This window comes from Salvelinus namaycush, unplaced genomic scaffold (genome assembly GCF_016432855.1).
Source record: "Salvelinus namaycush isolate Seneca unplaced genomic scaffold, SaNama_1.0 Scaffold536, whole genome shotgun sequence".
Taxonomy (NCBI): Eukaryota; Metazoa; Chordata; class Actinopteri; order Salmoniformes; family Salmonidae; genus Salvelinus; species Salvelinus namaycush.
In genome coordinates, this window is record NW_024061238.1 from 71,389 (window position 1) to 93,763 (window position 22,375).

At 42.9% G+C, this 22,375-nt stretch overlaps 1 protein-coding gene across 1 annotated transcript; it reads right to left on the bottom strand.

Annotated features, from left to right (window-relative positions):
• Window positions 1–1,646: 1,646 nt before the first annotated feature.
• Window positions 1,647–4,338, bottom strand: LOC120041780 (trichohyalin-like). Its single transcript, XM_038986642.1, has 3 exons — window positions 3,540–4,338; window positions 2,370–2,877; window positions 1,647–2,218 (listed from the first exon to the last, which is right to left on the bottom strand). The coding sequence occupies exons 1-3, from the start codon at window positions 4,327–4,329 to the stop codon at window positions 2,194–2,196; spliced, it is 1,323 nt and encodes a 440-aa protein (XP_038842570.1). The 5' UTR covers window positions 4,330–4,338; the 3' UTR covers window positions 1,647–2,193.
• Window positions 4,339–22,375: the final 18,037 nt, after the last annotated feature.

Below are 22,375 nucleotides of genomic sequence, written 5' to 3' on the forward strand. Positions count from 1 at the left end.
TGGTAGAGCCGGGGGTGGTGTTTACCACTCCACCAGCAGAGCTGTGGGAGACCACCTCAAGCCCCTGGTAGAGCCGGGGGTGGTGTTTACCACTCCACCAGCAGAGCTGTGGGAGACCACCTCAAGCCCCTGGTAGAGCCGGGGGTGGTGTTTACCACTCCGCCAGCAGAGCTGTGGGAGACCACCTCAAGCCCCTGGTAGAGCCGGGGGTGGTGTTTACCACTCCACCAGCAGAGCTGTGGGAGACCACCTCGAGCCACTGGTAGAGCCGCGACACCTTCCTGTTCAAGTGAGTACATCACAACAAGGTGAGTCCAAAAATGTATTGGATGCTGCTCTATAAATGATGTACTATGCCAGGGAGATGTGTATACTGTAGCTAAGAAAGTAATACTAAGTGTATGTTGTGTAGTAAGGTGTTAATAGCCCATGTGTCTCACACGAATAATTTGGTCCCTTTCCCCTCTCATAATTTAGCCTACTGCTCTGACTTGGTGCTGCACATGTAGACTATAGCCTTTAGAGAAATGTCATCATCAAATATTGTAAGAGCTTTCAAAGTCTGCTTACATAGAGTTATGACTTGGTGTACAGGGAGAATACTTTAAGAGCGGCCCATAATCAACATTTCTAAAGTGCTGAACTAACGGTTATATTGACTGCGTCCGTCCAGCTCTCTCATTAATGTCTTCATCAAAATTACGGATTGCCTGTAGTCCACTTGTTGTCCCCTTATGCCATAGTTTGTACATCTCAATTGTCAGTAGAAACCACATTTGTTTAAGCAAGTCAGGCATATCAGCTATGTTTTTTAAAAAGGATTCACTCCATGGTGCTGAAAAGAAAGCTCTGCTGTTGGGATAGCTTTATGTCGACCATAACAGTTTGTGGGCACCGTTTGTCAAAGTTATAGTGCAATTAATGTATTGTTTAGTGTTGTGTTGTGTAGTGGCTTTGCTGGCATTCATCTAAAACATTTTGGGGGAGTTTTCCCCACCAAGATGTACATGCTGCAATCACCACTGGGTGAATTATAACACATCAACCCTGTTACCTATAGATAGACAGTCTAGAAATCTTTAAACAATTTACATTTGTTTGGTAAGCTTGCATTCCATTCCCCCTGTCACATGGGCATCTATGGTTGATTCTAAATGAAACAGTCAACTCTGTTACAGTCAACCCTGTCACTTTATTTGGCACTTAATAGGCACTTGCTATAGTATGTATTTTTTTTAACTTTTGAGATGGAAAACATGTGTTTTATTAAGTTGAACATGTGCTCTTTATGACAGAATGTTAGAATTAGGTGAAATAAAAGTTACACTCCCCAAAAGGTACTCAACTGGTGGAATGACCCAAGTACTGAACTGGAGGTGGGGGAGCTAACGATGCGTCTACTGTTGCTCTCTCCTCAGATTCTTAGAGAAGCTATTTCAATCTGATATTTCTCCTCTGGTCTAAAATAGATGTGTATAGAGGACTCCTCTCTAATATAACATGTCACACATTGTAGCAAACTGATGGAATGTTAGGTGTCTCATTGAAAGTCTAACATCTACCATGACTACTGGATGGTTCAATTCTAATAAATAACAAAACAATCCACACCGTAACAACAATATTGTTTTTTAAATGTAATGCTTTTATTAAAACGTAAAACTTTAATAACAAAAATGACATCGTCAAACATCACTGGCCTGACTTGAGTAGCTCTGCCCGGTGATGGAGCCAGTAACTTAGCTGCTACCGGTCCGGTCCAGGCTACCTGCAGACCTCCTCCCAGACCTCCTTTTCAGCACCTCCCCTTAACAGGTGAGGTGGTGGAAATGATCAGAGTTGCGTTCAACTTGAATAAAGATAAGAAACTCTGGCTTGTGGAGCCACTGGTCTGAGGGGAGGACTTCTGTTTAAACCATTTCCATTTTTGGGATATTTTCTAGGACAGTAGAGGTGGTGAGCAGAGATGAATTTAATTAGGATAAAGATGAGAACCTCTGCTCTGGGGAGGAGAGTCACTGACCTTCGATGGTTTGTTGCCTGATAAAGAGGATACTTGCTGGCTTGAGGAGACGATCATGTTTTGTGGAGGAAATGTGGCTTGATGACTTAAAGAGGAGGAGGAATTATTGGGCGACACTTTTAATGACCAATGTAACCTCAGTGGAACTGTGGCTTCTTCGAGTTCCAGCTCTAGGCAGACAGCAGGTCAGGAATGCTGTAAGACATCAGAGACAGGTAAGTATCTATATATTTACATGTGTGTTGCATGTACACTAAACCCTCACATTTGGATAATGTCACTTTTTAAAGTGACAACATATATATTAACAGTGTAAAACATGAATAGATGTTTAAACATTCTTTACCCCATCTTAATTCTCTTCCAGATGCCTGGCCTTTTCTTGTTCTTGGAGGTTAGCTCTGATGTTTCAGCCTCTTCTGGAGCTTCTAGCTGCTGGCTGTCTGGCACCCCCTGTTGGTTCTCTGGCCACTCCTGCTGGTTCTCTGAACTCCCCTCCTGGATCTCTGCCCATGCCTGTTGCCTCCTTGGCCTTTCCTGGTGGCCATCTCCAGATCCAGTGGGCTGTGTTGTCTCCAGATAATCGTGGCTGTGTTGGGTGGTTAGACACCGGGTGTTGATTTGAGCATCAGCCTCCAGATTCATCTGCTCCAGGTAATGTCCCTTCATCTTCCCCCTCTCCTCCTTCAGTTTCTGATGAGCTTGTTTTTTAAGCAGGGACTGCTCTCTCCACTGCTTATTAAAATCCTCCATCTTCTTCCTTCTCTTCTCAGCCTTCAGCAGCTCCTTCCTCTTCTCCCTCTCTCTCTCTGCCCGTGTCATGGTGGCTGTTAGCCTTGTGTGTCCAGGGATGGCTGGTAGGGGAGAAGAAGTAGAGTTCACATTCAACTTAGGGATCTGGTATCAACTTAAATGTAATGGACACAGGGAATGAAGAATAGAAAACACAACTTAATCTCAATGATTCTTTACTCTTTTCAGTTGAACAAGGCATGGAATTTGTCAATAAAGTGCAATAATTCCCATCCCGAATTGACCTGACCCTAAGTTGAACATGAGTCCTGAATGCCACCTATTCGTTGTATAGTGCCAGGGCATATGTGATCGCTTAGGGCCGCATGGCCACTAGTAGGGCATATGTGATCGCTTAGGGCCGCATGGCCACTAGTAGGGCATATGTGATCGCTTAGGGCCGCATGGCCACTAGTAGCCCCCGGATCCCCCCAAAACACGTTTTAGTGTGTGTTTTTTAGGAACTCTTTCTGGGTCTCTACTTAGTCTTGAGAGTTAGACTAGTAGATGACACAATGTACCATTTAAACACGTGGTTGTTACATCAGCAGTATTTTTCTTGTTATGTCAGTCAGTCACTCAATTAGCCATGTCAGCTAACATATTCTTTAGACAGTCGTTTTATATTGAAACAATGATGCAACATGATGACTGGTGTGGAACTGATGCGTGTAGAGGAGACTAAAGAGGATGATGTCATAAGCAGAGGGAAAACAGGTCTTACCTATGTGGACGATCTTATAGCCCTCCTCAGCTTCTCTCTGATAGGTTCTCTCGATCTTCTTGAGGTTCCTCTTCTCCCACTTCTTATTTATCCAGCCCACAGCTCTCCTTCGGATACTTTTATCAGGTGGGAGAATGTCCTCCTTGTCTTCTTCCTTTTCCTCCTCCTCCTCTAAGTCACCCCTCTTGTAATTTTCAAGGAATTCCCTTCTTTCCTCTTCCACCATCTCCTCTCTTCTGTTTGCCTCTATTATCTCTCTCTCTCTGATTAAAGCTAAATGGCCTTTAACGGCTCTCTTTCTCTCCTCCTCTCTCTCTTCCTCTCTCTGCCTCTCCTCCTCTCTTAGTCTGAACATTTCTTTCTGTCTAGCAATTTCAATCTCTTGTTGTTTATCCTGCTCCTCTTGTTGTCTTGCCCTCTCCTGTTTTCTTTCCATCTCCAGCCGTCTTTCCTCCTTCTCCCTCCTGATTTGTTGTCCTCTTTCTATGTGTTCTCGTTCCCCCTTCAACACTTCTAACCTCCTCTCTTTACGTCTATTGAAGACTTCCCGTGCTTTTGCTTTAACATTAACTACTCCATGTTTCTTCATGCTTACTTCCTTTGCTCTCTCTTCTCTTTCCCTGTACTCTTCCTCTGCTTCCTTAATCACTTCATGCTTGTCTTCCATCTCTCTCTCCTGTTCTATCTCCAGTTCATTCTGTCCCTCAATTTCCCCCAAAATATTTTTCTGCCCCTCCTTTCTTCTTCCTGCTTCCTCCCTCTCTCTCATGATCATCTTTTCTTTCTCCATCTCTTTCTGTTGCCGATCTTTTAATTCCATCTCTCTCTGATTCTCATTGTCTTTCTCCCTTTCTTTCTCCTTCTCCATTTGTTTTTGTCTCTCCTCTTGTTGTTGTCCTCTGTGTATCTCTTCTATCTCTCTCTGTGTATTGTTCTCCCTCTCTCTTTCCTCCTTCTCCATGTCAATTTGCTTCTGTTTACATCGTTCTTCTTCATTCTCTCTTTCAATCTCTCTCTGTCTCTCTTCTTCTCTTTCCATATTTTTCTGTCTCTTCTCCATTCTCTTCCTTTTGATCTCTCTCTGTTTCTCTTTTTCACTCCCTCTTTCTTCCTCTTCCATCTCTATGTGCTTCTGTTTGCGTCTCTCCTCTTCTACTTCTCTCTCCATCTCCTTCTTCTTCTCATCTTCTTGTTGTCTCTGTTTTGGTATTTTCTCCATTCTCTTTCTTTCTACCTCTTTCTGTTTGTTGTTCTCACCCTCCATCTTCTCCTCCATGTCCATTTGGTTCTGTTTCCATTTATATTTGTCTGTTTCCATATTTTCTAATTCTTTCAGCTGTTCCTTGATTTTCTTGAAGACTTCCTCCAATTCAGACGTCTTTTTGTCATTGATGAGGGCTGTCTCCATCTCCATCTCCATCTCTCTCTCCACTCTATTTTTCATCTCCTCTTCAGTTCGTCTCCAATCATTTTCTCTCTCTCTGTCTCTATCAAATGTTCTCTCTGGTTCAGTCTCGTCTTTCAATCTAATCTCTTCTTTCATTCTCGCAACCTCTCTGTCTAACACTAGTACATTTTGGTTAACCTGTTTCACTCTCTCATTCTGTCTTCTATACGCTTCTTTCGCTCTTTCAAATTTGATTTTGTATTGAATCTCTTTTGTTGTCATATCTTCTTTCAGTTTCTCAACCTCTCTCTCTAACTCTTTCACCTTTTCGTTAACCAGTTTGACTTTCTCATTCTCTGCAATACGCATGTCTCTTTCTCTTTCAACTATGACTTCCTTTTCAGTCTCTTTCAAGCTCTCAATCTCTCGTTCTAACACTTTTATCGTTTCTTCTGCCTGTTTCACTTTCTTCTTCATTTCTTGTCTTTCCAATTCTGCTTTTCTCTCCCTTTCCATCTCCCTTTCTTTCTCTTTTTCCCTCTCTCTTTCCCTCTCTCTTTCTGTCTCAATAGGTTTGTTGTTCCAGGCCAGTCTTGGTCGCTGATCCTCCATGACTTTCTGCCATAGCCTCAATCTCTCTATCTCTTGCTTTAATTTAAAAGGTTAAATTAGTGATAATCTATGACCAAGACATACTTTCAAAGCATTTGCAGAGAATGATACATAGAAATACAACTTAGACCTAGGTAATTGAATCAAACACTGAACAACATCAATAGCAGGGTCATTTTGATCAATTCATCTGGACAATTCATTGTCAATTAATGTATTGACATGGTTTGAAAAAATTATGAGACATTTTATGGAATCAATTATGTCCAAAATGTGTACAAATACAAACACACAACTAGCTTGCCCATTCAGTTAGGGGTTTGAGAAATTCCCGTTGCAATTTAATGTTGCCTCTGATGTTTATGCTTGTAGAAATTACTCCTACAAATGATGTTTCACTAATGCAATTATTTACAACCTGCACAGATACAGTTGTCAACAACAACAACAGTAATGACATTAATAAGGAAGTGGATATTCAACCGGCAGAAGAAAGGCGTAGGGGTTGAGATAAATGAAGGTTAGGTTTAGGACCTAGGGTTGGGTTATGGTAAAGGTTAGGTATAGTTTCAGTGAGGTTAAGGTAAGGGTTAACGTTTAGGAAAGGCATAAAAGTTAACATTGGGTTAGCATACTGCCGCCATTCATTTTCAGCCGGGTGAATATACACTGCCTTTTAATAATAACAATGACATGTCTTACGTGGGCCAGTTGTAGGTCCACCATCAGCAGCTCCAGCAGTTGTTTGAGTCTGTTGACTTCCTGCATTTGTCTCTGGTTCTCCCATTCTGTGGCTCTCTCTGCATCCCTGTGGCTCTCTGTCTCTCTGCCTCCCTCTGTCTCTCTGCTTCTCTCTGTCTCGCTGCTTCTCTCTGTCTCGCTGCTTCTCTCTGCTTCTCTCTGTCTCTCTGCCTCTCTCTGTCTTTCTGCCTCCCTGTGGCTCTCTGCCTCCCTGTGGCTCTCTGCCTCCCTCAGTCTCAGGATCTCAGCCTTCCACTCTTTCATAATACCCCTTTCTACTCTTCTTCTCCTCCTTTCATCTTTCAAAAGGGCTCTGAGATGGTCTGTCTCAGACTGTAGTTGTTCAATCATCTCGTCCTTCTCCGTTCCACCATTCCTCTTCTTCTTTTCCTCCTCCCAGAGGCACACTTGAAGTCTGTCCATCTCCTTCTTCTGATTTCGGATCGTTCGATCTTTCCCCCTCAACTCAAGCATGTGGGCTTCCTTCTCTGTACAGGTCTTCTTCTCTTCCCTCAGGAACTGAACCTCCATCTCTGCTTGCTTGTATCTGGGAGCAAAGGAATGTCAACACATTATTTAGGAAGTGAACTCAGACAATTTACTACAATATTACAATAATAATTAAACTTCTGCTCAATTAAACTGCCTTTAATCACACAACTCGCTCAACTGTGACTTACAGTATGTGAATGTGATGAGTTGACTGTCCATGATGGCCAGAGGTGGGTAATGTGTAGCTCTGGTCCAGGGCGTTAAGTACAGCTTGCAGACACTGAGCCTTCCTTCAGCAAGCCGCACATAATGCCCTGGACCAGAGCTAGGTTATGTGATGAATGACTTACAGACTGTTCCACATGATAGGAGGGGGTAAGAAGACAGTCCCAGTAGGAGACGGAGATCGTCCAGAAGAAGAAGAGGTGTCCATCTCCTCAGAGACTGCAGGAAAGGTCTACAAGTTTTATTTCTGGAAAATAAAGAGATGCCTTCGTTCAGCAACAATGTGTGTTTCTATGTTTCTGTCACTAGATGGCGCCATTGTACACAACATTTACTCACCAGGTCAGTGAATTCAGAAACAGCCTTCAGACTACAGTACTCAAGCTCTAGCCTACAACCCATCATGCATCAGCACGACTAATATAATAATACCTCATCACAACTTCATAATCACAGTACACCTGGATTGTGTTCACAAAGTGTTTCAGGGTAGGAGTGCTGATCTAGGATCAGGTCCCCTCCTGTCCATCAAAACGTATTCAGTTTGATTTAAAAGACAAAACGGATTATTGATCAGCACTCCTTCTATGAGACTTTGTGAATATGAGCCTATGTGAAAGAACCTTTCTGGCATATGCTGGCTAGACAGTACACAGACAGACAGACAGATAAGTCAACAAGACAAACAGACAGAAGAGTAAATACAGATGGATTGATTGATAGCAACAGAAAAAAACAATTCCATAATTAATAATTGTATTTTATAAGGCTAGCTAGATAATGGCATAAAAAATATTTCAAATACATTAACGTTCACTTTCACATGTGTTATCTTACCATGACAGAATTATAGGTTAAGTAGGCTAGCGGATGGTTAATGTATTGTAAACTTTTGTAAATATTTGACTCACCTCAAATCACACTTGTCAAACAGCAGTTTTAGTGTGGAACCGAACAACATCTTCGGCATTAACTTTCTCTGTTCTGGAACTGTATTGTTGCGTCATTTGGAACGCTTGAGCGTCATAATCCGTTCACCGCGCCTGCTTGATTGACAGCTAGGGGTTCTCCTGCGCATCAGTGTCCAAAAGTCGATATGGTTTAGCTACTCATTATTGATCAAGACACAAAATAATAACAGGACAGCCATAACTGTACAGACAAACATACAATCACAACAATTCCAATGAATTATAACCTCTTATTAGTTGGTCCCTGTGACAGTCAAATCCCAATAACCGCCTGCCTGAGTGTGCCTGTTGATTGTGGTGCTCTGTTTGGATCTAACCTCTCCGCTGTAGTAGTGATGGGCTTTCTGAGTCTATTCGGTGATCCGGCACATTTGGCTCCGTTCAAGTAAAAGAGCGGGTTCATTTGGCTCATAAACTGATCTACCTTTAAAATGCTTAAAATAAATCTAGAACAATGAAAAAATTGCAAATATTCAATGTAAAAGCCAAAAGGTAGGCTACCATTAAGTCAGATCGTGAAATGCGCGTAAAAAATGAAGAAATCGTTTTTAAGCATTAACTAAATCCTCGTGGACCAGATTGACCCGCTCTCCCCACTATTTATTGTTTCTGCAGTGAGGATTCACCCCCTTTAGATAATGATGTTGTAACTTATCTGTAGAAAAACGTTGTTCTGAGCTCAACAAGCACTAGTAGCAGTATGCAAATCAGAGAGCCAGATGAATGGCTCTTTCACCGATGCGGTTCCAGACGTTCAACAAAAAGATCCGTTCAAAAAGATCCGTTCGTTCGTGAACGACACATCACCACACTGTAGTTATCCACCATTGCGTATCGTCAGCTGGAGGAGCGTTCGTCCAACTTCTCATCCAAGTAAATGGCAGCGGCGCATCATCCATCCGCTGAAGTCCCAAGGGACTGCGAGGATAGTTTACGATGCAACAAGCGTTTGGGGAGTACATTCATTGAAACGCAATGACTGTTTTTAAATTCTTGAGGGACTCTTGCTCCAGGGGAAATCTCAGCAGCGATGTGTCTGCTGTGCGTCAGAAGTAGGATATTTTTCTTCTTCGCTATGCTTATTATACTGTACATATCTGTCACATTAATGACATTGCACTCAGGAAAGTTGTCTGTCGGCTATTGGGGAGATGCGCATAGCCCGTTGAGTTGTCACGTTCCAGTCTAAACATGACCTGGGATGTGAGAAGGGAGCTTTTCTATAACACATGTAGATGACATGTTGTCTTTATATGTGACCTGGGATGTGAGAAGGGAGCTTTTCTATAACACATGTAGATGACATGTTGTCTTTATATGTAGATTATATTTTGGTTTTATATTTCATATTTCATTGATGATTAGGCCTATGACTTTTGATTCCACTTTGGCTGCCTTGCACCATATTGTCCTCTCTTGCTATATCTTACACTTTATGCCCTTGTGCAGATCTTCTCTCTAAACAATAGTCATGATAGTTTGAATGAGTTGAGTAAACTACACTGTTGTAATCTTGTCAGTCTGTACTGTACTGTCCCTGGAAGACACTCCACATAGTTCACCTAGATCCAGTCCCCTTTGTACCACTGGTCAACTAATCATCAAAACCTCTGATTAGTGAATCAGGTGTGCTGGTGGTGGAATACATGATATGAACTGGTTAGGGAAAGACAGGTTTGAGAAGGGAAAGACTAAATGGACTTTTCAGACCAACATCCCATTGACAGCCCGTCTGGCCAAAACTTGAAACTGACTCTAACCTAAACACTAACAAATACCAAACCTTCAAAGGTAGTCTCATCATGGGTGTGATTCAGACTATAGTTTCTCCCTGTGTGTCCAGTAAACCTCCTCTCATCATGGGTGTGATTCAGACTGTAGTGTCTCCCTTTGTGTCCAGTAAAACCTCCTCTCATCATGGGTGTGATTCAGACTGTAGTGTCTCCCTTTGTGTCCAGTAAACCTCCTCTCATCATGGGTGTGATTCAGACTGTAGTTTCTCCCTTTGTGTCCAGTAAACCTCCTCTCATCATGGGTGTGATTCAGACTGTAGTGTCTCCCTTTGTGTCCAGTAAAACCTCCTCTCATCATGGGTGTGATTCAGACTGTAGTTTCTCCCTGTGTGTCCAGTAAACTTCCTCTCATCATGGGTGTGATTCAGACTGTAGTGTCTCCCTTTGTGTCCAGTAAACCTCCTCTCATCGTGGGTGTGATTCAGACTGTAGTGTCTCCCTGTGTGTCCAGTAAACATCCTCTCATCATGGGTGTGATTCAGACTGTAGTGTCTCCCTTTGTGTCCAGTAAACCTCCTCTCATCATGGGTGTGATTCAGACTGTAGTGTCTCCCTGTGTGTCCAGTAAACCTCCTCTCATCATGGGTGTGATTCAGACTGTAGTTTCTCCCTGTGTGTCCAGTAAACCTCCTCTCATCATGGGTGTGATTCAGACTGTAGTTTCTCCCTGTGTTTCCAGTAAACCTCCTCTCATCATGGGTGTGATTCAGACTGTAGTGTCTCCCTTTGTGTCCAGTAAACCTCCTCTCATCATGGGTGTGATTCAGACTGTAGTGTCTCCCTGTGTGTCCAGTAAACCTCCTCTCATCATGGGTGTGATTCAGACTGTAGTGTCTCCCTTTGTGTCCAGTAAACCTCCTCTCATCATGGGTGTGATTCAGACTGTAGTGTCTCCCTGTGTGTCCAGTAAACCTCCTCTCATCATGGGTGTGATTCAGACTGTAGTGTCTCCCTTTGTGTCCAGTAAACCTCCTCTCATCATGGGTGTGATTCAGACTGTAGTGTCTCCCTTTGTGTCCAGTAAACCTCCTCTCATCATGGGTGTGATTCAGACTGTAGTGTCTCCCTTTGTGTCCAGTAAACCTCCTCTCATCATGGGTGTGATTCAGACTGTAGTGTCTCCCTTTGTGTCCAGTAAACCTCCTCTCATCATGGGTGTGATTCAGACTGTAGTTTCTCCCTGTGTGTCCAGTAAACCTCCTCTCATCATGGGTGTGATTCAGACTGTAGTTTCTCCGTGTGTGTCCAGTAAACCTCCTCTCATCGTGGGTGTGATTCAGACTGTAGTTTCTCCCTGTGTGTCCAGTAAACTTCCTCTCATCCTCTCATCATGGGTGATTCAGACTGTAGTTTCTCCCTGTGTGTCCAGTAAACCTCCTCTCATCATGGGTGTGATTCAGACTGTAGTTTCTCCCTGTGTGTCCAGTAAAACCTCCTCTCATCATGGGTGTGATTCAGACTGTAGTTTCTCCCTGTGTGTCCAGTATACCTCCTCTCATCATGGGTGTGATTCAGACTGTAGTTTCTCCCTGTGTGTCCAGTAAACCTCCTCTCATCATGGATGTGATTCAGACTGTAGTTTCTCCCTGTGTGTCCAGTATACCTCCTCTCATCATGGGTGTGATTCAGACTGTAGTTTCTCCCTGTGTGTCCAGTATACCTCCTCTCATCGTGGGTGTGATTCAGACTGTAGTTTCTCCCTGTGTGTCCAGTAAACCTCCTCTCATCATGGGTGTGATTCAGACTGTAGTGTCTTCCTTTGTGTCCAGTAAACCTCCTCTCATCATGGGTGTGATTCAGACTGTAGTTTCTCCCTGTGTGTCCAGTAAACCTCCTCTCATCATGGGCGTGATTCAGACTGTAGTTTCTCCGTGTGTGTCCAGTAAACCTCCTCTCATCGTGGGTGTGATTCAGACTGTAGTTTCTCCCTGTGTGTCCAGTAAACCTCCTCTCATCGTGGGTGTGATTCAGACTGTAGTGTCTCCCTTTGTGTCCAGTAAACCTCCTCTCATCGTGGGTGTGATTGACTGTAGTGTCTCCCTGTGTGTCCAGTAAACCTCCTCTCATCATGGGTGTGATTCAGACTGTAGTTTCTCCCTGTGTGTCCAGTAAACCTCCTCTCATCATGGGTGTGATTCAGACTGTAGTTTCTCCCTCTGTGTCCAGTAAACCTCCTCTCATCGTGGGTGTGATTCAGACTGTAGTTTCTCCCTGTGTGTCCAGTAAAACCTCCTCTCATCATGGGTGTGATTCAGACTGTAGTTTCTCCCTGTGTGTCCAGTATACCTCCTCTCATCATGGGTGTGATTCAGACTGTAGTTTCTCCCTGTGTGTCCAGTAAACCTCCTCTCATCATGGATGTGATTCAGACTGTAGTTTCTCCCTGTGTGTCCAGTATACCTCCTCTCATCATGGGTGTGATTCAGACTGTAGTTTCTCCCTGTGTGTCCAGTATACCTCCTCTCATCGTGGGTGTGATTCAGACTGTAGTTTCTCCCTGTGTGTCCAGTAAACCTCCTCTCATCATGGGTGTGATTCAGACTGTAGTGTCTCCCTTTGTGTCCAGTAAACCTCCTCTCATCGTGGGTGTGATTGACTGTAGTGTCTCCCTGTGTGTCCAGTAAACCTCCTCTCATCATGGGTGTGATTCAGACTGTAGTTTCTCCCTTTGTGTCCAGTAAACCTCCTCTCATCATGGGTTAGATTCAGACTGTAGTTTCTCCCTGTGTGTCCAGTAAACCTCCTCTCATCATGGGTGTGATTCAGACTGTAGTGTCTCCCTTTGTGTCCAGTAAACCTCCTCTCATCATGGGTGTGATTCAGACTGTAGTTTCTCCCTTTGTGTCCAGTAAAACCTCCTCTCATCATGGGTGTGATTCAGACTGTAGTTTCTCCCTGTGTGTCCAGTAAACCTCCTCTCATCGTGGGTGTGATTCAGACTGTAGTTTCTCCCTGTGTGTCCAGTAAACATCCTCTCATCATGGGTGTGATTCAGACTGTAGTGTCTCCCTTTGTGTCCAGTAAACCTCCTCTCATCATGGGTGTGATTCAGACTGTAGTTTCTCCCTGTGTGTCCAGTAAACCTCCTCTCATCATGGGCGTGATTCAGACTGTAGTTTCTCCGTGTGTGTCCAGTAAACCTCCTCTCATCGTGGGTGTGATTCAGACTGTAGTTTCTCCCTGTGTGTCCAGTAAACCTCCTCTCATCGTGGGTGTGATTCAGACTGTAGTGTCTCCCTTTGTGTCCAGTAAACCTCCTCTCATCGTGGGTGTGATTGACTGTAGTGTCTCCCTGTGTGTCCAGTAAACCTCCTCTCATCATGGGTGTGATTCAGACTGTAGTTTCTCCCTGTGTGTCCAGTAAACCTCCTCTCATCGTGGGTGTGATTCAGACTGTAGTTTCTCCCTGTGTGTCCAGTAAAACCTCCTCTCATCATGGGTGTGATTCAGACTGTAGTTTCTCCCTGTGTGTCCAGTATACCTCCTCTCATCATGGGTGTGATTCAGACTGTAGTTTCTCCCTGTGTGTCCAGTATACCTCCTCTCATCGTGGGTGTGATTCAGACTGTAGTTTCTCCCTGTGTGTCCAGTAAACCTCCTCTCATCATGGGTGTGATTCAGACTGTAGTGTCTCCCTTTGTGTCCAGTAAACCTCCTCTCATCATGGGTGTGATTCAGACTGTAGTTTCTCCCTGTGTGTCCAGTAAACCTCCTCTCATCATGGGCGTGATTCAGACTGTAGTTTCTCCGTGTGTGTCCAGTAAACCTCCTCTCATCGTGGGTGTGATTCAGACTGTAGTTTCTCCCTGTGTGTCCAGTAAACCTCCTCTCATCGTGGGTGTGATTCAGACTGTAGTGTCTCCCTTTGTGTCCAGTAAACCTCCTCTCATCGTGGGTGTGATTGACTGTAGTTTCTCCCTGTGTGTCCAGTAAACCTCCTCTCATCATGGGTGTGATTCAGACTGTAGTTTCTCCCTTTGTGTCCAGTAAACCTCCTCCCATCATGGGTGTGATTCAGACTGTAGTTTCTCCCTGTGTTTCCAGTAAACCTCCTCTCATCATGGGTGTGATTCAGACTGTAGTGTCTCCCTTTGTGTCCAGTAAACCTCCTCTCATCATGGGTGTGATTCAGCCTGAAGCTGGAAAAGCCAGAAGCAACCAACCCGACCACTTTATTACTAGTTGGGGATGGATAGCATCTCTAGAGGTACAGTGGGGCATTTCCATGTAAAAGGACCCAACGTGATGTTCATAGGAAGGAGCATGTTTAATTGGGTGTCAAATGAAATCTAAGAGTGTATATTTTTGGTAAATGTAATTCTAGATCCATTTTTCAACCAGTGAAGGCTTTGATTTCTGGGTAAACAGATGGAAAAAGGATCTTCGAAAACATCACCAGAAAAAGTCATAAAAGGTCAAATATCAGAACTACATAAAAAATAATAATGTTGATGTAAAGACCCCTGACTACTAATATCAACACTTACATTTGGGGTTGGAGAAATCGTTTAAGGAATATTGACTTGTGCCTTGTAATTCCGTTACCAAAAACCTACATAACGTTAAGATATTTTCACATTTGGATTTGTGAGGGAGGATAATGAAAGTTCACAGAAGTAACAAGTAATGTTGGAGCTAACAATTAGTTCTAGTGATTTTTCTGATATATATTTTGTTTGTGAATTATTAAGTGATTAACCTTGGGATGTTTTATTTATTTCACGTTCTGGACTTCTACAAAGGAGTAATCTGCAACACATACCTTTCTCTCGGACTGAGGAGAGCGGGAGCTACGGGTAGTACCAGGGTGTTAGTAGGTGACACAAGCACCCGGATGAAATAAAATACATTTAATGAAACAAAACCCGAAGATGTTAACATCATTCAGCTACTGTAGCTGCCTACCTAACATCAACAGACAGCACCAGTAGCGCAACAATTAAAAATAGACACCAAAAGTAAAGTTCCTGGCGATCATAGCAATCTGACTCCCCCCCCCCCCCCCCCCCTGCTGTCTGAACTTGGAATATTCCTGTTTGCGGGCTTTGACCACTGACCCCCAATCTGGTTGTTCTGTTCTGCGTTGTGTACTATTCTAGTCATTTGAAGTTTGATGGTATAAACATTTTCACTCTACTACAACACAATAGCATTTTCATTGGTTTATGTTCCTGTCGGCTAAAGGTAAAAATTAAACACCACTTAAAATACCACAAGGTGTTGAATCAATTGTATTCATGGAGTGCCTTTGTTAAGACGATGAAACAGAAAGTGTAACAGGGTTATATTGGTGATTCCCCTTGCCACTTTATTGTTAAGCCAATGGGTTTTTGGTTTTAGTTTTGTCTTGCCTTCACCTACTCAACATGGCATCTTATTGGCTGGTTTGCGTAGCTTGCTTACGAGGGAGGATGTTTCAGTTAGAATCGTCCCAGTGAACAAGCACCAAACCAGCGGTAAGTTGTTGGTTGCAAAGCACTGTACGTCAAAAATGATTCTTATACTCCCAAGTGATGATTTAAATGTACAATTTATATCAATCTGTTGTAAATGTTATTCGAACATCACACATAAGATGCAGTGTTTTTTGAAGAATATTGGTTGTGCATTTTGTTGTAAAGAATTCCCACCAGTACTAGCTAGCATCTTACTGTGTCTGGTGGGGGGGGGTTCATATATTTTGTACAGTGCGTGAGTGCAGAGTTTGGATGGTGAGCCGTGCATTGCATGACGTGCAATTTTGTGCTGTTCCTATCAGAATAAATCTCCATGACTGGTGCTACACGTTGGAGTTCGTGTCGAGGATTGATTGTACACAACGCAAGCAGAGTACTGTTACATATATAATGAACAGACCAGGTCTATACTGCTCCTACATGGTGTAACAATACATCATGTAGATGTATATAATGAACAGACTAGGTCTATACTGCTCCTACATGGTGTAACAATACATCATGTAGATGTATATAATGAACAGACTAGGTCTATACTGCTCCTACATGGAGTAACAATACATCATGTAGATGTACACTACCATTCAAAAGTTTGGGGTCACTTAGAAATGTCCTTGTTTTTTAAAGAAAATCAAATTTTTTCATTTATTTACCTGTTTTTGCCTTATGGGGTATTGTGTAGATTGGTGAGGGGAAAAAATGATTGAATCAATTTTAGAATAAGGCTGTAATGTAACAAAATGTGGAAAAAGTGAAGGGGTCTGAATGCTTTCCGAATGCATTGTATATATAGGGGCAGTACTTAGTGACATCACTTCATGAAAAAGGAGGTACAAATATATAACATAGTTTCACAATATCAACATTCAATGTGTCAAAATATATGACCAAGCTGGAAGTGGAAACGCCAGCCCAGCCACAATCCTAGAGGTTCACTGATGATCAACCTCCTCCTTCACATCTGACTCCTGATGATCAACCTCCTCCTTCACATCTGACTCCTGATGATCAACCTCCTCCTTCACATCTGACTCCTGATGATCAACCTCCTCCTTCACGTCTGACTCCTGATGATCAACCTCCTCCTTCACATCTGACTCCTGATGATCAACCTCCTCCTTCACATCTGACTCCTGATGATCAACCTCCTCCTTCACGTCTGACTCCTGATGATCAACCTCCTCCTTCACATCTGACTCCTGATGATCAACCTCCTCCTTCACATCTGACTCCTGATGATCAACCTCCTCCTTCACATCTGACTCCAGTGATCAATCCAGAGCGTCTTCTTTTTTGGGGAATCCCGATGGACGACGTCATTGAATAGGACGTCATCACCACCACCGCCCACAAGTTAATTGTCATTCAGGTTATTAATGGGAAGAACATTAGCAATATGTCCTGTCTGGTAACTTGTCTCATTCAAAGGATTCACATTGGCAGGTGCACAGGGAGAAACACCATTAAAAAAACTCAGTTGATCTTAAACTGCGGAAACACTTTTGGAAGTCTTTAACTGCATCAAAGTCTGTGGACTGTGATGTTGGGACAAATGATAGTCCCTTATTATACAAGAGACAAAATTCACAAATTCTACAGCACAACGGCAGAGTCATGTCTTCAGTGTAAAACTAACAATGACTCAATAATCCTTCTGGGAATGTTATGATGTCATAAAGTTATGGGCGGAGTTAGAAAGTTGGCTGTCAGAAGTACAATTATACAATGTAAAATTACTTTTAATCTGTCTGTCTGTATATTTCAAAACATGACATTTGAGGGTGTAGTGAGATACCCCAGAGTTGGGCGATACTTTTCTCGGCAATCATCTTAAATATTATACTTTATTAAAACCTGGAAATCAACCAATCCTCTGTTGTTAATTCAAAAGAAAGGTCAAATGCTTTATTATCTAAATACGATACGATACTTTAAAACCTGTTTGGGCGCTAAGCTCTCCTTCCTGAACAAACGCAACACGCCTAACGCCCCGAAGAAACATACTTTACGATGATATTGTCACATGTATCAAATAAAATCAAAGCCGGAGATATTAGTCGTCTATAACGACAGCTGTACAGAAGGCAAAACCAGGTCCCTTCACGCACTCTCCAGAAAACAGGAAACTGGTGACACGTCATACAAAGAGCATTTATTCGAGCCCAGATCAAGTTATACACTCAATTTCTACTCTCACTGCCTGTCGACATCTAGTGGAAGACGTATGAAGTGCATGTATTCTAATAAATATCAAGGACCTTTATAGGCAGGCCCTAGAAGAGAGCATCGATTTCAGATTTTCCACTTCCTACCAGGAAGTTTGCTGCAAAATGAGTTCTGTTTTACTCACAGATATAATTCAAACGGTTTTAGAAACTAGAGAGTGTTTTCTATCCAATAGTAATAATAATATGCATATTGTACGAGCAAGAATTGAGTACGAGGCCGTTTGAAATGGGCACCTTTTATCAGAGCTACTCAATACTGCCCCTGCAGCCATAAGAAGTTAACTACACACAGGGCCTGAGTTCGAGGCTGGGGCCGACAGATAAACAAAATAGAGTACCGTGATTAATGAACAGTCCAGCAGGCATCAGCTATGTAGCAAAGTGATCATAGGGTCCAGTGAACAGCAATATATGAACCAGGGAAGCCTTTAGCTAGTCGTCACTATGCTAGCCGGGAGCCGGCCCTGGCTCGAGGCTCTGGTGCTAGCTTCGGGACAAGGTGTCACTGAAGTCTGGCAAAGACCGGTTGAGGGCATATCTGACGGAATTGCGTCGGCAGACCAGTCGTGATGGATCGGCGGTGCTCCGTGTCGACAAAGGGTCCAGGCCAATTGGCAAGAGGTATTGTAGCTGGAGTAATTTTGTTTGCTAGCCGGGAGATGCACCTGGCTCGAGGCTAACTGGTGCTAGCTTCGGGACAAGGGCGTCAGCCACTGTAGCCAATCTGTGCAAAGGTCCAGGACTTACGGCAGGAATCCGGTGATGTAGAGGCTTCTAGTCGTCTTAGTGAAGAGTCTGGGAGGCATCAGCTGTGTAGCCGAGTGATAATAGGGTCCACTGAGCAGGCCGGGAGATGGGCCTAGCTCAAGGCTAGCTTAGGGGCTGGGCCACTCGGTGGCAGCTAGCTAGCTGCGATTATCCGGTGTAATGGTCCAGAGCTTACGGCAGGAATACGGTGATGTAGTGGAGAAAAACAGTCCGATATGCTCAGGGTTGATATCGCGCTGTGCAGACTGGCAGGTATTATCCAGGCTAAAAGCGGCTGGTGTCTGAGTTAAAAAGGTAAAGGCCGCTAGCAGTGGCTAACAATGACTAAATAGCTAGTAGCTAATTAGCTGGTTAGCTTCTGATGGCTAGCTGCTGAATGAGGTTCTAGCTATAAGGTCTAAAAAAAATAGCAGATCCGTATGATAATGAGGAAGGCGGGTTGCCGTCTTGGATTATAAAATGACTCTGTTAAAAACCATTGGATTTAGCAAACTCTGAAATTATTTAGTGTTTCTGTGCCCATGAAAACTGTTTTCCCAGCGTAACATAAGGAGCCACTAAATGATACATAGTTCGAGTGCATTTCAGAATATAAAAAAAACTGTCCGACAGCAAGATCCCGTATTTAAGTTGAAGTTCATCATATGACAAGCGTAACGTTATGACTATAACTACTGTTCCCTGAAGGAGGAAAACTAGGTACAACATACTATCAAATCCACATGTTATGAAAATAACTACTGTTCCCTGAAGGAGGGAAACTACGTACAACATACTATTAAATCCACATGTTATGACTATAACTACTGTTCCCTGAAGGAGGGAAACTAGGTACAACATACTATCACAAATTCACGCCTCGCTGGAAGCCCCGCCTTCCACAGGTGATGAGCGTGAGGTTTGGATTTAATCCTTCAATTTAATACCGCTCTTCACCGACCCAGGAAGGGGTGGGGCCAATTAGGTGTTCTACCTCGTTTCCCTCCTTCAGGGAAGTGTAATTATAATCAAAGTTACACTCCCTTTCAGTCGGTCAACTTCGGTACAACATACTATGGGGAAATACAATCATTCCCCAACCGACCCAAACGAATACTAAATGAAACAGCCCATGGCAGACCACCCAGACCTGACCCCGCAAGATGCGTCAGTTTTGTCAATTTATTAATTGTCTTTTGTTTGAAACACTCCTGTCAGTGTTGAGTAAGGACACACACCTGATTACGCATATAGTAGTAGGACTAGTCTACCTGATTACAGATATAGTAGTAGGACTAGTCTACCTGGTTACACATATAGAAGTAGGACTAGTCTACCTGGTTACACATATAGAAGTAGGACTAGTCTACCTGGTTACACACATAGAAGTAGGACTAGTCTACCTGGTTACACATATAGTAGTAGGACTAGTCTACCTGATTACACATATAGTAGTAGGACTAGTCTACCTGGTCACACATATAGAAGTAGGACTAGTCTACCTGGTTACACATATAGAGGTAGGACTAGTCTACCTGGTTACACATATAGAAGTAGGACTAGTCTACCTGGTCACACATATAGAAGTAGGACTAGTCTACCTGGTTACACATATAGAAGTAGGACTAGTCTACCTGGTTACACACATAGAAGTAGAACTAGTCTACCTAGTTACACATATAGAAGTAGGACTAGTCTACCTGGTTACACATATAGAAGTAGGACTAGTCTACCTGGACTGAGCACAAATGTAGGCCTATAAATGTGCCTATTTGGGGATGTCTGATGGTTAGGCTATCTTGTTTCAGAGGGGTGTCATCAATAGCCCATAATGACAAAGTGAAAACAGGTAAAAAACAGAAATACCTTATTTACATAAGTATTCAGACCCTTTGCTATGAGACTCAAAATTGCTTTCAGGTGCATCTTGTTTCCATTAATCATCCTTGAGATGTATCTACAACTTGTTCAGAGTCCACCTGTGGTAAATTCAATTGATTGGATATGATTTGGAAGGCACACACCTGTCTATATAAGGTCCCACAGTTGACAGTGAATGTCAGAGAAAAAACCAAGCAATGAGGTCGAAGGAATTGTCCGTAGAGCTCCAAGACAGGATTATGTCGAGGCACAGATCTGGGGAAGGGTACCAAAACAATTCTGCAGCATTGAAGGTCCCCAAGAACACAGTGGCCTCCATCATTTTTAAATGTAATACTCTTCCTAGTCACCTGGCCAAACTGGGCGATTGGGGGAGAAGGGCCTTGGTCAGGGAGGTGACCAAGAACCCGACGGTCACTCTGACAGAGCTCCAGAGTTCCTCTGTGGAGATAGGATAAACTTCCAGAAGGACCACCATTTCTGCAGCACTCCAACAATCAGGCCTTTATGGTAGAGTGGCCAGACGGAAGCTACTCCTCAGTAAGACACATGACAGCCTGCTTGGAGTTTGCCAAAAGGAACCCAAAGGATGGGTGGAATGGAAAAGGTTGCCGACTGCTGATGTAGCCTATTATCAGAAACTTCAGGAGCATAACGACTGCTGGTGTAGCTTATTATCAGAAACTTCAGGAGCATCAGTTAGGTTGGTTAGGCTATCTTGATCTCTGGCTCCCGAGTCATTTGTGTGTCTTAATTATTTAATCAAACAGAGTGCTTAAAGCATCAGACCAGTTCAGTACATATAGTTGATTTAATTAAAACACATGGGGTGTGTCTATATATGGAAAAATACACATATAACATTTCAACCAATCGGTTGGTAGAAAGAAAAGACGACTCTTGGTTGACCCAAGATTGTTTTTAGTTGGGGCCCTAGTGCATTCATTAAGTTCAGACCGCTTCCCTTTTTACACATTTTGTTACGTTACTTATTCTAAATTAGATTTTTTTTAAACAATTAAATGAGAATGTTAAATGTTTTAGAAATTCTTGAGACTCAATTAAATCAATTAATCATGTTTTGAGGATATACAGTGTTTGTTTATATTTACTGACAAACATTGGAATAAAAAAAGCTTATATTTTGGGTTCTGATGGGGTACGACAGTTGAACTAAGCTCATGAGGCATTTTTTTGTGATTTCCTCAAGAAACAGATGGGTACATATCATTAATGTATAAGTCCCAAAATGGATGTAACAACTGCTGATTGCCCCTTTAAGACTACATATTGGGCTAATCTAATAGGAGATATTGAGGACTACAGTATTTCAGGCATTGTCATTGGATGCAGTTGATCAATTGTTAACGTTTTGTTGATGGTCCACTCTTGATGTTCTACACGTTACAGTGTAGCTTCAGCCATTTCTACAGAACAACATTAAAGTGTAGAACCCCTTTACTGCATATTGGTTCAACGACTGCAGAGACGGTACTTACTGGTGTTAAACAGATCTCCAACCTCCTCTTCTTCCTCCAATGTGACAGTCATCTCCCCCTCCTCCTCTTTCACTCCAAAAACTGCATCCACCTCTTTCTCTTCCTTCTCTCCTTTTACTGCAACTTCCTCCTCTTTCACTGAAACGTCTTTCTCTTCTTCTTTCACGGTAACAGCCTCACCCTCTACGTGTTTTAATATTGTAACAGCCTCCTCTTCTTTCACTCCAAAAATCGCATCCTCCTCTTTCACTCTGAACGCGTCTTCCTCTTCTTTCACTGAAACGTCTTTCTCTTCTTCTTTCACGCTAACAGCCTCACCCTCTACTTGTTTTTGTATTGAAACAGCCTCCTCTTTCACGAAAGCTTCTTTCTCCGTCCAGCAGACCTCTTCCTCTTCTTTAGCAGGAGGAAAGTAGCTTAGTGAACTCATGGTCGGAGATGTTAGCTAGCTAGCATTAGCGACTAGCCTAGATCTAAGCTAACTTAGCAAACCAGCTAGCTGACAAACAACGTAAATATATAATTAAATGGGCCAACAAGTACATACGACAGAAGTGTGTTTAATACACAGCGACTAATATACACCAAAACAGTGTAAAGAGGGTGAATGTTGTAGCTATGTTTGCTAGAAAGCTACGGAGGTGTCTGACTGGCTGTTGTTGTTGAAGAAGCGTCCCGTCCACTAGATTATACGTCACACTGTAGCATCGCCTGAACCTAAAAGACGCACATCGCCATCTGCTGACTGGAGTGGGCAACGCAGTTGAGGAACCAAAAGTTTATTTTTCATTTATTTCATAAAAG